At 41.0% G+C, this 19,217-nt stretch overlaps 1 protein-coding gene across 4 annotated transcripts in view; it reads right to left on the bottom strand.

The window, feature by feature from the left end:
* The window catches only part of LOC105022927 (sodium channel protein type 4 subunit alpha), a 74,014-nt gene that overhangs the window by 53,468 nt on the left and 1,329 nt on the right, over positions 1-19,217 (bottom strand). For all 4 annotated transcript variants that reach the window (XM_034291479.1, XM_034291480.1, XM_034291482.1 and 1 more), the window contains exons 2-3: positions 6,769-7,075; positions 3,773-3,891 (exon numbers count right to left, since the gene is read on the bottom strand). In XM_034291479.1, coding sequence (XP_034147370.1) covers positions 3,773-3,891; positions 6,769-7,035 — 386 coding nt within the window. In that variant the 5' untranslated portion in view covers positions 7,036-7,075. The remainder of the gene's footprint in view (positions 1-3,772; positions 3,892-6,768; positions 7,076-19,217) is intronic.

Here is a 19,217-nt window from a genome sequence, read left to right as displayed (position 1 = left end):
CTCATGATCATTGATGCCCGACGAGGTGAGATCTTGCATGGAGCCCCAGACCGAGGGAGATTGACCGTCATCTTAAACTTCTTCCATTTTCTAATAATTGCGCCAACAGTTGTTGCCTTCTCAGCTATTGTCCTGTAGCCCATCCCAGCCTTGTGCAGGTCTACAATTTTATCCCTGATGTCCTTACACAGCTCTCTGGTCTTGGCCATTGTGTAGAGGTTGGAGTCTGTTTGATTGAGTGTGTGGACAGGTGTCTTTCATACAGGTAACAAGTTCAAACAGGTGCAGATAATACAGGTAATGAGTGGAGAACAGGAGGGCTTCTTAAAGAAAAACTAACAGGTCTGTGAGAGCTGGAATTCTTACTGGTTGGTAGGTGATCAAATACTTATGATCTCTACCGGTTTTGTAAGTAGGAAAACCTGAATAATCGGCAGTGTATCAAATACTTGTTCTCCCCACTGTATACCCTCCAGTACTATACAGAACCCATATACACCCTCCAGTACCATACAGAACCTTTAGATACCCTCCAGTACCATACAGAACCTATAGATACCCTCCAGTACCATATATAACCTATATTTACCCTCCAGTATCATACAGAACCTATATATATACCCTCCAGTACTATACAGAAACTATAGATAACCTCCAGTACCATACAGAACCTTTAGATATCCTCCAGTACCATACAGAACCTATAGATACCCTCCAGTACCATATATAACCTATATTTACCCTCCAGTATCATACAGAACCTATATATATACCCTCCAGTACTATACCGAAACTATAGATAACCTCCAGTACCATACAGAACCTTTAGATATCCTCCAGTACCATACAGAACCTACAGATACACTCCAGTACCACACAGAACCTGTAGATACACTCCAGTACCATACAAAACCTATAGATACTCTCCAGTACCATACAGAACCTTTAGATACCCTCCAGTGCTATACAGAACCTATAGATACCCTCCAGTACCATACAGAACCTATATATACTCTCCAAACCGTACAGAACCTATAGATACCCTCCAGACCATATAGAACCTATAGATACTCTCCAGTACTATACAGAACCTATAGATACCCTCCAGTACCATACAGAACCTATAGATACTCTCCAGACCGTACAGAATCCGTAGATACTCTCCAGACCGTACAGAACCTATAGATACCATCCAGTCATGTACAGAACCTATAGATAGCCTCCAGTACCATACAGAACCTATAGATACTCTCCAGACCATACAGAACCTGTAGATACCCTCCAGTACTGTACAGAACCTCTAAATACTCTCCGGTACTGTAAAGAACTTATATATACTCTCCAGTACCATACAGAACATATATATATATACTCTCCAGTACCATACAGAAACTTAAAATTATCTCCAGTACCGCACAGAACCTATAAATAACCTCCAATACTGTACAGAACCTCTAAATACTCTCCGGTACTGTACAGAACCTATATATACTCTCCAGTACCATACAGAACATATATATATATATACTCTCCAGTACCATACAGAAACTTAAAAATATCTCCAGTACCGCACAGAACCTATAAATAACCTCCAATACTGTACAGAACCCATAGATATCCTCCAGTACCATACAGAAACTTAAAATTATCTCCAGTACCGCACAGAACCTATAAATAACCTCCAATACTGTACAGAACCTATATATACTCTCCAGTACCATACAGAACATATATATATACTCTCCAGTACCATACAGAAACTTAAAATTATCTCAAGTACCGCACAGAACCTATAAATAACCTCCAATACTGTACAGAACCTCTAAATACTCTCCGGTACTGTACAGAACCTATATATACTCTCCAATACCATACAGAACATATATATATATACTCTCCAGTACCATACAGAAACTTAAAATTATCTCCAGTACCGCACAGAACCTATAAATAACCTCCAATACTGTACAGAACCCATAGATATCCTCCAGTACCATACAGAAACTTAAAATTATCTCCAGTACCGCACAGAACCTATAAATAACCTCCAATACTGTACAGAACCCATAGATATCCTCCAGGACCATACAGAACCTGTAGTTACCCTCCAGTACCGTACAGAACTTATAGATCCACTCCAGTACCGTACATAACATATGGATACTCTCCAGTACCGTACAGAACATATAGATACACTCCAGCACCATACAGAACATATAGATACCCTCCAATAATGTACAGAACCTATATATAACCTCCAGTACCATACCGAACCTAAAGACACCCACCACTACTATACAAACCTTACAGATCCAACATAAAACAATAAAGATCTGGCTTGCTTTCCCAAAACAATGACATCCCTTGTTTAAATATTGTAAAAGTTTACTGGCCAAACATGGCACCACATTAAAATGTGATCCACTCAGCATATTTCCAAAGTTCCAGACACTCACAGACAGACAGACGAGTGAGTCTGTCAAAAAGAATGGAAAGAAAGACAGACAGACAGACAGACAGACAGGCGGAAAGACAAGTGAGTCCGTCAAAAAGAATGGAAAAGAAAGACAGACAGACACTATTGCCAAAGCCTAAACACTAGACTGTTCCCTTGGCCACCCAGACACTAGACTGTTCCCTTGGCCACCCAGACACTAGACTGTTCCCTTGGCCACCCAGACACTAGACTGTTCCCTTGGCCACCCAGACACTAGACTGTTCCCTTGGCCACCCAGACACTAGACTGTTCCCTTGGCCACCCAGACACTAGACTGTTCCCTTGGCCACCCAGACACTAGACTGTTCCCTTGGCCACCCAGACACTAGACTGTTCCCTTGGCCACCCAGACACTAGACTGTTCCCTTGGCCACCCAGACACTAGACCGTTCCCTTGGCCACCCAGACACTAGACTGTTCCCTTGGCCACCCAGACACTAGACTGTTCCCTTGGCCACCCAGACACTAGACTGTTCCCTTGGCCACCCAGACACTAGACTGTTCCCTTGGCTTCTCCAGCAGGCAGTACCAGAGCATGAGGTCTCCTAGAGTTCCAACAGGCTATTACACAGCTTCCATCACCAACGGCTAACAACCTGCCCCACCTGTCCCACAGACTATCCCACACTCCTACCTGACTCAATGCCCATCCATAGGCCTCTATAACACAGACACGTTATATACACTAGGCGCTCCCACGCCTACACTGCTGCTTTCATTATTGCATTGCTACAACGTTATTATTACCATTGGTCAGGATCACCATGAGTATTTATTAATGTGTCCTGCTAGCAGTCACTTAAACTTGTTTCCTTGCTTCTAATACCATAAGCATTAAGTATTCCACCAGTCCCTTTTTATGTGTACCTTCTTTATCCACCTGTGTCCTTTGATTTGTTATGACACCGAACTGTGTACACGTATTTCTTGTGTTTAAGCATTTAAAAAAAGACTATATATATACATTTAAATATATATATTTATATATATATACAAATAATAAGATATACAAATAATATATGTTATTATTTGTATTACTTGTACTTTGTACGTTAAGAAACATATTTTAAGCATTTCACTGTTATACATCTGTTGTATTTTGTGCACGTGGCAAATAAACTTGCCAGAGACTAGACAGAAACAGACAGATGGACCAAGCAGCAAACAGACAGAGAACATGACAACAGACAGACAGACAAAGAGAAAAATAAGTAGAGAAAAAAAGATTAACAGGTAAACAGACTGACAGTAGCATTGTGAAATTATAAAGGATATGAATGGACTAGAACTTGGATGGCAAATCTTCTGAGAAAGGTGAAGGGAGTGAATATATAGAGAGCTGATGTGGCACTGAAGCGAAATATGGCCTTCCCTTTGTTTACTACTATAAAAGTCTGAGAAAAGAAACACATGGGAAACTTTATTAGTAATAAAAGGCAGAGTTGTAGTTACAGGTAAAATCACATTATAACAACTATTTTTACACAGCAGAGCTGGGCACCAAACCATTAATCCGTTAATCATTAATTAACAATGTTAACATTTTAATTAACAATATACTGTTTAAGTTAACTGTGAAAATCATTATCGGACTAATTAGTTCTGTTACATTTAACTTCTGTTAACTCCAATCCACTGTCCCAAAAGTCATAAATATATTAATACATTTATATTATTTATAATTAATAATAAAACCCTCTAAAATCTAAGCCATTTTTTTTGTATGTGGAACAAGATCAAATCCCATGCTTGCTGTGCTGAATATCTAGATGCTATTTTCAAAGTAAAAATGTATCATCTGTGATTGGCCAACAAAGAATATCTGTAGTATTTGTAAAATAGATTGAATATTCATTGTGATGCTGGGACGAGACCTTCCAAAATGAGAGTAACTTCAGCGTCACTTTACATTGCCTTGCCTTGATGGAAATGGACAAACGTAAATATGTGAGCTTCTAGCACGTACAATTAAAAAAAATATTTTGAATTTTGTTAGATGTTTTTAGGTGTTTTAGAGCAAAAATATTTTTTATAATAAAAATGTACGTTAATGTTCATCGCTAAAGTCTGTTACATTTTTTAGGATTTAACTGATCAAATGTTATTGAATTATACGTTTTGGTGAATGGTTTAACGGTTAACGAAGTAAACTTTTTGATTAACTGTGCCCAGCTATGATGCACAGGGCCATCTAGTCAGCTATATACCGTAGTCCAGTCAGCTATTTTGTTGTGATCATGCTCCAAAACCAACTGCTCCTGTAGGCCAGGTGCCCAGGGCTCTATTCTCAGCAAACTCGCATCCTTTTTTAAAATGTTCTCTAAAACTTGAATTACAGAAAATAAACATTACGACCAAATTGTTTGCTGTAAGGTGAGAGTGTCCACAACCAAATCCCTCTCAGGGACTCTAAACGGCTAAACTGGACCATGATGACAGATTACCTTGTTAAAGGAAATCAATAGGAAGGTATTTCTAGGCTGGGGTACTGTATGTTTGAATCATTTTCCACTTTTTTTGCATTAAGAAAAACAACTTCTCTTAAGTATAGCCAAACATATAATAACTGTGTCCACTGGACAGGATTAAATAATGCTGACAGTCTATATGTCTACCATCTAAGATGACACTGACGGTAAACAGCATCAAAGCAGCCCTCCAAGCATGTAGTGAACTCCTCCCTGTCAACAGAGCCAGTCAGCGCACGGCCAGCCCAGTCCAGCTCAGATAATGGAGGCGACTGTACTCCAAAGCAGGCTGAACCTTTACTGAACAGATGTGGCTGCATTTATTTATATATTTATTTGTCTTTGGTTAATCCCACCATCCAGCGTCCAGCAACATCAAATGCCAAAATGGAGAGAAAGAGAGAATGAGTGACTGGCATGTCCTTTATTCATCCCTCTGTAAAGACTCTGGTAATGGACAGGGAGGGCTGATCTACCCACAGACCCATGGACTGACGGATGGTCACTGCAAATCAAAATGTAATGTTAATCCCATGACACAAACCGACTCCAAGGCCGGAAAAGGTGCTCCATCATCCATCACACCACATGGATGGAGTCACTACATGTCTAAGGGCCATTTTATATAAAAAGTGTTAATTATTTTTTAGCAATGGCGAATGGTGGTTTGTGTTTTGCAGAGGTGTAGGAGTTTGATTTGGGGGGGGCACATTTTATATTTTTCTCAAAATGTTGTTATTATTGGGGGGGAATTTCCCTGCTTCTAACATTGGGCGGGGGGGCTGATCCCCATGTCCCCACTGCTCCAATGCCCTTGGTGTTGTGGTCTTGGGTGAATAGCTGAGTCACTTTGGACAGGCATTATTCATTCAACATGTTTTTAATCCTACGCCATTACAGTAGCTCTATTTTGTCCCCACAGTGCAGCAGATAGTTTCTACGGGGGACGCTCACAAGGTCCACCAGTCCACCCATTCCAAAAAGACGTCCATTTTAATTGGGCCGTTTGTTTAACTGATAACTGTCTGAGCTTAATATTGGATTTGACTTAGGATGAATACTCATTTTAGTGCTGGGGCTATAACACTAGAGTAAGCCTACTTTACTCCCAGACCAAACAGGAGATTATTATATAGAATTAGTCTACTTCACTCCCAGACCAAACAGGAGATTATTATATAGAGTAGGCCTACTCTACTTTCAGTGCAAACAGGAGATTATTATATAGAATAGTCCTACTCTACTCCAACTGCAAACAGGAGATGATTATATAGAGTAGGCCTACTCTACTCCCAGTCTAAACAGGAGATTATTATATAGAGTAGGCCTACTCTACTCCCAGTCTAAACAGGAGATTATTATATAGTATAGGCCCACTCTACTCCCAGTCCACACGTCAGATTATTACATTGAGTAGGCATACTCTACTCTAATACTAGAGTAGGTCTACTCCCAGTCCAAACAGGAGGTTAATATGTACAGTAGGTTTTCTCTACTCCCAGGCCAAACACCAGATGATGGTATTATCCTAGAGTAGACCTACATTACGCCCAGTCCAAACAGCAAATGGCGATGCGATAGGAGCAGTCAACATCAGAAGTGGTGTTATCTGTAATAGTCTGGATCAAGAGCAGATCTTTCTGAGAAACGGCAGTACTCTACCACTGTCTGTTGTTGATTTCCATCTGGGGAGGCTTCTACAACAGCCAGACCAAATGGTGCAAATGAGAACTGTCCTCCCCCCGACACACACACACACACACACACACACACATACACACACCCACACCCTCCCTAAATTACCCTCTGGTTCTTAAAGTAGAAGGGGTCCATGTCATCAAGAGGGACCCCAACCAGTCCTGGGGGAATGTCACCATAGATGCGTGGGAGCTGTTTGCCGGCCTCCAGGTCCAGCCTGGGCTTGGGCAGTTCCACGTTGCCCAGATCCTCCTGGTAATCCTTGGAGTGCTTGGCCTGCTCCTCGGCAATCCGCTGCTCGATGCTGGCCAGGGATTCGCGAGTGAACCGGCGCAAGCCATCGGGACCCGTTGGTAACAGCATGGCTGCCATCTTTTCATCCTGATTCTCCTGTACTAGAATTTACTTACAGCTGTTGTGGCAAGAGGTGAGAAAGAAGAAGGGGTAAAGGATGACAGAAAGAGAGAACAGAACTGTGAGTATTAACTCACAGTTCTATCGAATATTACTTCCATTACTGTGGTGAATGCAATTTATTGTTTGATCTAAACTTGGGTTAGAAATGAAGTGCCAAAACACATCCAAGTTACTTAGACAGTATATGAATAGGAATGAACGTCATCATTTACACAGTGGGATCTGCTTCCTATGCGCCATATAAGAGAGCTCAGAATTAGCCAGTTTATTAGGTCCAAGCATGGAGTAACCAGGTTGGGCCACCTTTGGTACCAGAACAGGGGTGTTATAACTTATAAACTGGCTACTGAGGGTATATATACATTTATTCTTCAGTTGTTAAAAGGAGAGAAGGGTGTACACAACTGACATAATTTGGTGATATTACACAACTGACATTATCTCGTGATATTACACAACTGACATAATTTGGTGATATTACAAATGAACCCCTGAGGACATTCAGAGAAGTGAAAACAGACAAGAGAATATTGATGTGACAATGATTGATTTTAAAATGCTAACATACAGTGTTTTTAAAATTCGATGGGCTAGCACTACATCTCCTTGAACCAGTAATACGCTGAGTACAGTGTGTTGTCAATACGGATGGAAAGAGCAACACTCCTTGTTAGAATAAAACAAAATCTAATCATTGGTAGATGATGCTGATCACGACGTCACTGTGAGGTGGTAATCTGTAACTGCTCTACAGTACGGGATGTGTCGCATTCATCACTGCTAATACGTGATATTGACAGAATGCTGAGGCCTGAAAGCCGGATCGACTCAGCTGTTCAGATTGAGAGGGAGAGAGGGAGTTCCACTCAGCGGAAAGAAAGACATGTTTTAAGTTCTTTACCAGCGCCAGCTTCCTGTTACTCAACCATCTCTGTCAAAGTAGGCCAGTCATAGTCATAGAGTCAGAGGATTATACCGCCCCGGTCACTAGTGAGCTCTGACATTGGGGCTGGGGTTTGGGTTAGGGCGAGGGTTAGGGGCAGGGTTAGGGCTAGGTCTTTGGGTTGGGGCTCGGCCAAGGGCTGGGGTCCAGGTGTGGCATGTCACTCCCATTCAGAAGGAAGGCGGAACTGTCTCAATTGGCACCATAATAAAACTGACTGAAATGGCACCATAATAAAACTGTCTCAATTGGCACCATAATAAAACTGTCTGAAATGGCACCATAATAAAACTGGGTGAAATGACATCATTAGGCATACAACCAGAAACTGTCAAAGATGATGTCATCGTTTGGACTGCATTTAATCCAGCCCTTCCTGCTATGGGTTGATATTGAAGAGTGTTTGCCACTTGCCTCAATCACACTGGATAAAAGTATGTCTTAAATCATTTGAGCCATTAAAATAGCCAGACCATGGTATGCATGCCAATGCAGAGCCCTCGTTTTGCCAAGATGCATAATTTAGTCAAATTCAGAGCGGTTCTGTCTGCAATGTTATATGTGACTAATTAATGTCAGTCGATAACAATAGTCTCAATGGACCATTCAGGTAATTGTTGGATGTATGTGGCCAAACAGATAATTTATCCAGGATTCATCAAAATGGGACAACGATGTCTGAGATACTGAGGATGATGTATAAACAGAGGGCAACAGATCAGCAGGACAGTAAAAGAGGGCTGAGGGCCAATTCCAGAAAAGGGAAGCTGCTGTTTGACATGCACATACACTCACCTAAAGGATTATTAGGAACACCATACTAATACTGTGTTTGACCCCCTTTCGCCTTCAGAACTGCCTTAATTCTAGGTGGCATTGATTCAACAAGGTGCTGAAAGCATTCTTTAGAAATGTTGGCCCATATTGATAGGATAGCATCTTGCAGTTGATGGAGATTTGTGGGATGCACATCCAGGGCACGAAGCTCCCGTTCCACCACATCCCAAAGATGCTCTATTGGGTTGAGATCTGGTGACTGTGGGGGCCATTTCAGTACAGTGAACTCATTATCATGTTCAAGAAACCAATTTGAAATGATTCGAGCTTTGTGACATGGTGCATTATCTGGCTGGAAGTAGCCTTCAGAGGATGGGTACATGGTGGTCATAAAGGGATGGACATGGTCAGAAACAATGCTCAGGTAGACCGTGGTATTTAAACAATGCCCAATTGGCACTAAGTGTGCCAAGAAAACATCCCCCACACCATTACACCACCACCACCAGCCTGCACAGTGGTAACAATTCTGTTTACGCCAAATTCTGACTCTACCATCTGAATGTCTCAACAGAAATCGAGACTCATCAGACCAGGCAACATTCTTCCAGTCTTCAACTGTCCAATTTTGGTGAGCTTGTGCAAATTGTAGCCTCTTTTTCCTTTTTATAGTGGAGATGAGTGGTACCCAGTGGGGTCTTCTGCTGTTGTAGCCCATCTGCATCAAGGTTGTGCATGTTGTGGCTTCACAAATGCTTTGCTGCATACTTTGGTTGTAACGAGTGGTTATTTCAGTCAAAGTTGCTCTTCTATCAGCTTGAATCAGTCAGCCCATTCTCCTCTGACCTCTAGCATCAACAAGGCATTTTCGTCCACAGGACTGCCTCATACTGGATGTTTTTCCCTTTTCACACCATTCTTTGTAAACCCTAGAAATGGTTGCGCGTGAAAATCCCAGTAACTGAGCAGATTGTGAAATACTCAGACCGGCTCGTCTGGCACCAACAATCATGCCACGCTCAAAATTGCTTAAATCACCTTTCTTTCCCATTCTGACATTCAGTTTGGAGTTCAGGAGATTGTCTTGACCAGGACCACACCCCTAAATGCATTGAAGCAACTGCCATGTGATTGGCTGATTAGATAATTGCATTAATGAGAAATTGAACAGGTGTTCCTAATAATCCTTTAGGTGAGTGTAGCTAACCTGATGGGTATACAAAGAGGACCAATCATCATCTTTGTTTGAAAATACAGCCTTTTCCAGTTCATATGAATGGTTTAGCCTCTAGCATTCCCTATTGAGAATCGATGAGATTGTCGTTTCCATAGCATTGCATACTGTCCTGTTTCTTGTGCTGACCAAAGCCTGAGACACATTGATGCCTACAGCCACTGCACAGCATAGCACCGCCAGACAGATATTAGTAGTTATCTCTCATCTGCTTTCAATTGATCTGCTTATTTGGATAGGGTCGGTCTCAGATCAGCCCCACTTATTCCACTGACTGGATCCAACCAACTAGATCACTGACTGGCAATGGCATTCAGCAGATTTGCCCCAATTTGGGACCCAGGGAAAAAAGTTCTGTTCTCCAATGGCAGTATAAAACATACTGATAGAGTGACTTCAAAAATACTGATAGAGTGGGTTCGCATCCAGTGATTGACTGTGCTGCAATCCCAGATCAACAATGCAGAAAAGCCAACAGTCCTAAAGTCAGTCCTGATCTACCTCTAAACCTGATGTCATGTTCCTACACATATCTACATTAGATACGATACTGTGCCTCAAAAACACCAGCAGGACTGAGTCATGACTGTCCAAAAAGCAACTCAGGGAGTGGAGCTCTGGGAGGAGAGTGGCGCCCATGTGAGCTCTGTCCATTCAGCAGAGGGCATATTGGGGGTAGGTAGCACACATGGAGGAGGCCAGCCAGGGGAAAAGTCTTAGTTGAATGAACTGATTATATATACGATTATATATATGATTATATAGTCCAGGACTAGGTTTAATGTCCCTATGTCACAAAAACAAATGTCTGCTAGATGTTTTTTTCAGAATCTCTAGGATAGACCCGGCCTACCAGGACGGTGAGATCACCATAGGTTCTATGGAATTCCCACTGGATTCCCACTGAATATAGAAAAAACGTTTATTTAGATTTGCCAGTTGAGTTAACAATAAATAGACTAGGTTAGGGTAGAGCTTCACTCTGCACCATAACACCAGGTGGACAGGGTAGGGTAGAGCTTCACTCTGCTCCATAACACCAGGTGGACAGGATAGGGTAGAGCTTCACTCTGCTCCATAACACCAGGTGGACAGGGTAGGGTAGAGCTTCACTCTGCACCATAACACCAGGTGGACAGGGTAGGGTAGAGCTTCACTCTGCTCCATAACACCAGGTGGACAGGGTAGGGTAGAGCTTCACTCTGCTCCATAACACCAGGTGGACAGGATAGGGTAGAGCTTCACTCTGCTCCATAACACCAGGTGGACAGGGTAGGATAGAGCTTCACTCTGCACCATAACACCAGGTGGACAGGGTAGGGTAGAGCTTCACTCTGCTCCATAACACCAGGTGGACAGGATAGGGTAGAGCTTCACTCTGCTCCATAACACCAGGTGGACAGGGTAGGATAGAGCTTCACTCTGCACCATAACACCAGGTGGACAGGGTAGGGTAGAGCTTCACTCTGCTCCATAACACCAGGTGGACAGGATAGGGTAGAGCTTCACTCTGCTCCATAACACCAGGTGGACAGGGTAGGATAGAGCTTCACTCTGCACCATAACACCAGGTGGACAGGGTAGGGTAGAGCTTCACTCTGCTCCATAACACCAGGTGGACAGGGTAGGGTAGAGCTTCACTCTGCTCCATAACACCAGGTGGACAGGGTAGGGCAGAGCTTCACTCTGCTCCATAACACCAGGTGGACAGGGCAGATTAGAGCTTCACTCTGCTCCATAACACCAGGTGGACAGGGCAGATTAGAGCTTCACTCTGCTCCATAACACCAGGTGGACAGGGTAGGGTAGAGCTTTACTCTGCACTCTGCATCTGAAGATAAGCTACAAAAAATACTTCAACGAAGATGGGGACAGGGTATCATAAAAAAAAGGCTTTTACAAGGCAATCTAGACTATTTATGCCAGGTACACATTTTGCCTAATTAGGCCACTTAAATATTTTGCATAATTGGGCCAGGTAAATATGTCTTCAAGGTTTTTCAACAATCCTCCCCATATTGGACAGCCCATTCACAACAGTGAAGTTCCTTGTGTTCCCCTAGTAGCTTTTATTTTAAACCAGATGAAAACACATAAAGCCAAAAAATACAAATACATATGAATCACATTGCATATGAATGGTCATTTTTAATCATGTTTATCTATTTTCTTCACCTGTCTACAACACGTATCAAACATATAATCAGGTGGGTCCTGTATTTTGCAATGTTTCCACTTGTCATGGGAGCATGACATCTCTTTCTCTTTGAGAATGACTGTTTATAAAAAGGGCTGAAAATAGTGCATCTCTTAATGGATGCAAAAACTGGATTTTGTAAAGTTTGTTGGTTGAGGTTAAAAAAGGACTCCAAAACTACAGATTGCAATATTAGTGAGATAAAGATTCTATTTGGGATCTTGTGCATTTGCGTGATATGTTGTGAACTGGTAACGTGTGATACATTGCACAAAATATGTTTTACCTGCAGCTGACCTGATTGCACAGACTCAGGGCAGAACAAGATAATTCTTCATTCATTAACACCCATCCATTGTGAAAAAACTGCTAGCGGTTAGCTTTTCTTTTGTATTATTAAACAGGTGATTTGAATCCTGAATACTGACTGGCTGATAGCTGTGGTAAGCAAAAAAGGCATCTCAAGGGTTTGTGGTATTTTGCCAATATACCAATGGCTATGTGTTGCAAACAGGCACTCCCCAATGTATCTTGCAAAATTATTTTCCTATTTATTACATGAAACAGATGATCAGAAAAACCAGTGTGCCCTATTCACTAACAAGTTGTGTTTACCAGAAACACCAGCAAGCACCAGCAAGCACTCTGACAGGTCCACAGTTCCACAAATTTGCTGCCCTCGTTTTCTTGGAATAGCAGACAAAATTCCAGACGACCACTCTAAAAAGCAAAGGTTCTTGGAGTATCCTTTACTTTTACATTTTTTTTGAAACCCCATAAGTTCTTCAATCAAATGGTATTGCAAGGAACTATTTATACTTGTTACCCAAAGAACCATTTGAAGAACTGTAACATCCTAACCACACAAACACTGACCCTCAAAGTGAAGTACCCCAACACACCCTCCCAGAGTGTAAGCTACTGTAAGATAATTAATAAGGAACATATTTCAAATTTACCGCTATGCTGAAACATGTAGGCCGAGACCCATGAGCCCGCTATGCAGAAACATAAGGCCGAGACACATGAGCCCGCTATGCTGAAACATGTAGGCCGAGACACAAGCCCACTATGCAGAAACATGTAGGCCAAGACACATGAGCCCGCTATGCAGAAACATGTAGGCCAAGACCCATGAGCCCACTATGCAGTTGTGATCCGTGGTGTCTACAGGTTTTTTCTTTTTACTGTAAATCAAATCTGGATTGTAAACGTTTCACATGGGTGGTCCGAGTGGACCACAAGCCACTCTTCGAGTTATAACAGACTGTACTTTATCCCTAATAATAACCGAAACACTCATGACCATAACACCTGTCACTAGGTGTTAACACCTGTCACTGAGAGGACACCATTGCTATTATACATCAACATAAAATCCCTGTTAACTATAATCCTGACATTTTGTCCTATTCACTTCCTCCCTGGTTACAAAGCTGCCATTCCCAGAGCCTGACACACCGGCAGGCCCCTGCCACTTGAGGACTAGTTTAAGGCAAAGCATGACAAAATCTATCTTGTGACAAAACAAAACAGCTCACAGAAGTCAACAGTTTTGTATACCTTGTTTTCTGAGTGAACCCAGATGAATCCTGTTCTACACCGGATTCAAGGACTATTAACCCCTCAAAGCTGTTATCCATTATCTAGAGCCCACAACAAGAATATACTGAGGTGGACAGGTGCAGAGATCAAGAGATCTCTGCCTTCTAAATGCTGATTGCCTGTATGCTTTATGTTAAATCTGGGGAGGGAAGCCGATAAGTTCATTGAGAGAAAATATAAATGGGTTTTATAAAGATTTAAAGACCTATGTATACTTGTTACTCAAAGAACCATAAGAACAACATACCCACTCACAAATCTACCCTAAATGGTTTTTCGGATGGTTCTTTGACGAAGCATTTAAAAAGGGGTTATTTGAAGAAGCTTTTTAAAGGGTTCTAATAGGGGGTTGCCCAGATTTTCAGGGTGAAGAATCACCAAAAGGCACTCCAATAACCATTTCTGTAGGGTGTAAAGTATGTTGTGTTGTTAGGAAAAGATCCAGCTACGCTCTTCAGTGTGTCACCGTCTACTGTTATTAAGACGATCACTACCCGTTGACCAACTGAAGAATGATCAAAGGTGTTTATTAAGCTTTCATACAACTGCACTACATTCTTTTCACCATTTGCTTGTCTAATTCATGGTTTCTCCATCCCCTTCTTCAACCTCCACAGATATTTCATTTGTTGTCATACTAAACAGGCACACCTGATTCAATTGGAATTGAATCCGGTTAGCCAACTTTGGGCTAAAAGATACATGTCAGTCAATCCAGTACGAGGTAGGAGCCAGAACCAGCAGACATTGGGGACCTCCATAAAATGAGTTTGACACATGTGAATAACCTTCTGCATTTACCAAGTTGCCTGAGTTAGGAGAAGCCTGTATTTCTGTGATGTTAAGCTTATCAATCTTTTGCATTCACACCCATCAGCATTGCCATGTTTTTCAAACAGTTACACTTTTATATTTTTTTTATATTTCACTTTCATTCTCAAGTGTCAGTCAACAAGCGAGTTATGCAAACAACTGAATGAAGTAGACACTTATTCATGGCAATGACCCCAGGTAGCACCTATCAGTGTGACTTGTCCTTTTACATTTCAGGGCTGGCAGGAAAGGCTCAAAGTAGTAGTTGTCCAAATTCGACTTCATGTCCGCCCATATTTCATTGTCAACATGCACACGTTCAAGAAGATAATCATTGCTGCATTTCACAAAAGTCACTGACTGTATCCATGATACAGCACTGCCTCTTGTGCCTCATTGCTTAATCAAAGGTAATATGTAACACACAATGAAATAATTCAGTACTGTAATATTGTCTAATAAGTTGTTTTTACCTTTTAGAAACTACAGTGTTGTGTTAATTACTGTTAGTTACCATTCTAGTTAGAAACAAGCTAGCAACAACCTGGGTGGAAAAACATGTATACATCATCTTACCTTGTACATCGTGAATATAGCCAATCCTCAATCCAGCTACTACATCCTTTTGTTTAACTGCTTATGGAACTCTAACATCTTCATCTGCTTATTTGTTGATTAAACACAACTATTCTTTTGCATTCACACCCATCAGGATTGCCATGTTGGGTATGAATCCAATTCATACTCATGCCATTGTTGTAGTATTCTTGCACTACCAACATCAGCAGATTGCCCCTAGGTTTACTAACCAAGCCTCACTTTCATTTCAAAACGGTGCTTGCATGACTAATCTGTATTGTCCTTTCACCTATAACTTCAAGCCACCTGGATACTTAACGACGAGAAGCAGTAGGGCGTGTGTCCTCCCAATTAACTTATTTGATATTAAACATTTATAATGTCAAATAAAAAAATATAAATGTAAACATGTTTATTTTTAATTTGTGTTATCCCCTTTTCCTATCTGTTTGTGTCCTCAGTAATATTAAAATGCTGTGTTTGTCTATTTGCATATATGCATATGCAGCATATATGTTTTATACGGCACATATATGTATGTCTTATATCTAAAATGATGTGTGTTTTCAGTGTACTGTCTGGTCTTCAGTTTGAATGCCATTTGGCCAGGTCATCAGAGAAAATTATAAATAGTTCTCAAGTGACTTCCCTGGTTAAATAACAGTTAAATAAATACAAAATAAGATTCTAGTAAGAGGTCCCTTACAAGGCAACCTTGCCACCGGGGAGTGACTCCACTGAGCAAAGTATTGGTCCTCTTTTGATTTGAGCAATATGGTCATGATCATATGGTATTACTGATCATGCAAATTAACACTTAGATTACATTCAGTCTAGCTCGAGCCAGCCACATCATAATTAAATAATAAAGGGCCTGTGGTGCATGGCCAATACCACAAAGCATTGTGGAGTGCCTTGAGACAGCACTTGTCCATGGTATCTTGGCTATATTCTACAAATGCCTGTGAGACCTTGTTGCTATAAACCGGTCACCAAGGCATTAACAACTGTAAAAAAGGATGTGATGTCATACCAATGGGATGTGTAAGCAATAAGACATGAGCGGGTGTGGTATAAACCACGGCCAAGAGCTGTTCTTCGGCAGGACGCATTGTGGAGTGCCTCGACCCAGCCCTCCCCCGCAGTATATTAGCAATATATCACAAACCCCAGAGACGCCTTTTTGAGTATATAAACTGGTTAACAATGTAATTAGAGCAGCAAAAAGTGATGTGATGTCATACTTGTGGTATATGGTCTCATTTCCCCCAGCAATCAGCCAATCAGCATTCAGGATTCAAAACACCTTGTTTGTAAATAAGCAATAAGGCAGAGGAGGTGTGGTATATGATCAATAGAGCATGTCAAAGAGCTGTTCTTAGGCACTGTCTTAAAAACCTGATGGTTTGAATTTGGTTAGCCATGGTATAATGTATGTAAGCAATAATGTACAAGGGGGTTTGGTATATTTCCAAAATACCACAGCTAAGCCAAATCAATTTCTATGTAATTGTGTATGCATTACCTGATCTCATTGTGTCTACCTGAATCTTCTGCCTTATCTCTTAATCTGAAATACAACAGTATATATATCTTATGATATAGTATAGATCTACTGCTGATTCATTTCATTTGCCAATTCCTACTCCGTCAGCGTTACGGTTACCAGAGCTGCCGACACTCCCGCCACCGCCCTGTGAAAAGCAGCACATTGAAGCGTATGATTGGTCTAGTTATGTAAAGGGATCAAGGGGATTGGATGCGCATTTTAAATAAATGCTCCTCAAGATTCGAGTGGAGCAGCAAAAGATCGACCTGAATAGAGGCTAAGTGCTTTTTTTCTCATCTGAGTTTGTACAACGATGAAAAGAACAGCGATGATGTAAACAACATTAATTAGTTTGTTGCAAAATGCTGCCTTTTGACAGCATGTAGCCTACTCAAGTCCCCGCACTGTATCTTGCTCCACCTCGCCTGGGTTATGGGTCTGATAAATTCACGCATTCCCGAAGTTCGGCGCTGGTTGGCAAGGCTCTAGAATTGCTACAGTCATCGGAGTCACGTTGGAGCGATGAAAGGAAACGTAAATAATTGAATTATTCAGCCATTCACAGAATCACTCTACCGGCCATGTGTACTTAGGCTTGCATGGCTTAATCTTTGAGTAAGGCATATGCTACTGGCCGGATCAACCAGGTATCCAATGCAACATAGAGGTTTTTGGTAATTGGCATTTAAGGTTATGCTAATGTGACTGTAACAATGAAAAGACAGCAGACTTATGTCAACTTAAAAGTTTGACAGGGACCTAAAAGTAAATATGAAAAGCAACAATGTATGTTTGATTGTAGATGGGGGAATACATGTAATAAACATTTAGTTGAGGGTTAGGAACAGATTTATGTGATCTTCCTGAGATTTTAGAATCTTTAAAATATGTAATTCCGCTTATCAGTTCATTAAGGTGCACTGTGAACAAGAATAGTATTTATTTCAATAAAATACACTACGCAAAATCTGGAAGAACATCAAACAATATCATTAAGGTGTTATTCTTTTCTGTCAAAGTTTACCAGAAGGTCTAAACATTTATAACTTTTCTTATCACTTTTTACTAGTTGAGTATTTTCTGTGGGTTCCTTTTACTTATGTAAATTGCTAATGAAGGTACTTTACTTGAAGAACTGATTGCCAATTGTCATCTGTAAAACATACTCTTAGCTTAGAAATTTGATATGTCATCTAAGTTGACTTTAAAGGTGGGTTCGTGTATTTAGCGTCTATTAAAAATATAATGTTAAAAATATAATATATCCAATTAAAGTTTTGTAGGAGATAGCAACATCTGAAAGAGACATCATCTTCAACTCCACCTAGATAGCGCTTTCTCATTAACTGGTGGAAAGCTGGTTGAAATTTCGTCATCAACTTGGTTTTAAATGTGTTGTATTGTGGTCCTTTTAGTAGTTCATAAAGTGAAAGGAATTGTATTTAATAACACCTTAAGCTTTTTGGTTTGGGGTTTATTCTTCTTTGTTTTTAAGACAGTTTTCTCTATAATATTTTAATAACGTTTATGTTAAAGAGGCAATTAGCAGTATAAACAATAACAAAGCATTGCCCCTTTTATGGTAAAAGCCAAGGGATATGGCTGGAGAAATATATATAGACAGAGCTATCTGTATAGACAGAGCTATCAACACAAGGACTGATCAGCACTAATATAATGTACACTTTTAGTCATGTATATAGTGGTTTTTTGCATGTACTTTGTTTGCAAGCATTGAAGGAAAGAAAGCTTACATTTAAAGTATGACAGTTGAATTAAGCTCATGATGTATAGATTCATAATAAAAATTCTTCAATAATGTATATTTCTAAAGCTGAAATGTATTAAGGAAGTGCATTTGTCAAATGTCCTGGTGCTTGTATTTGTGTTGTTTTTCATGAATGATAGAGATTCAGAAGCACCTGCCCATGTTAACAGTAGACAGACACCAGCCCCTATGTTAACAGTAGACAGACACCAGCCCCTATGTTAACAGTAGACAGACACCAGCCCCTATGTTAACCGTAGACAGACACCAGCCCCTATGTTAACAGTAGACAGACACCAGCCCCTATGTTAACAGTAGACAGACACCAGCCCCTATGTTAACCGTAGACAGACACCAGCCCCTATGTTAACAGTAGACAGACACCAGCCCCTATGTTAACAGTAGACAGACACCAGCCCCTATGTTAACAGTAGACAGACACCAGCCCCTGTGTTAACAGTAGACAGACACCAGCCCCTATGTTAACAGTAGACAGACACCAGCCCCTGTGTTAACAGTAGACAGACACCAGCCCTCTATGTTAACAACGCATCTCCGATTCAGAGCAGGTGATCTAGGAATCAAGACCACACTGGCCATGTCATCTTATTATTAAAAGTTAAGACAGTCCTGCATTGTGACACATTGGTAGACAGGACAAGGCCTGTTTCT

Source organism: Esox lucius, chromosome 3 (genome assembly GCF_011004845.1).
Source record: "Esox lucius isolate fEsoLuc1 chromosome 3, fEsoLuc1.pri, whole genome shotgun sequence".
NCBI classification, from domain to species: Eukaryota; Metazoa; Chordata; class Actinopteri; order Esociformes; family Esocidae; genus Esox; species Esox lucius.
This window is presented reverse-complemented; position numbering and strand designations above follow the sequence as displayed.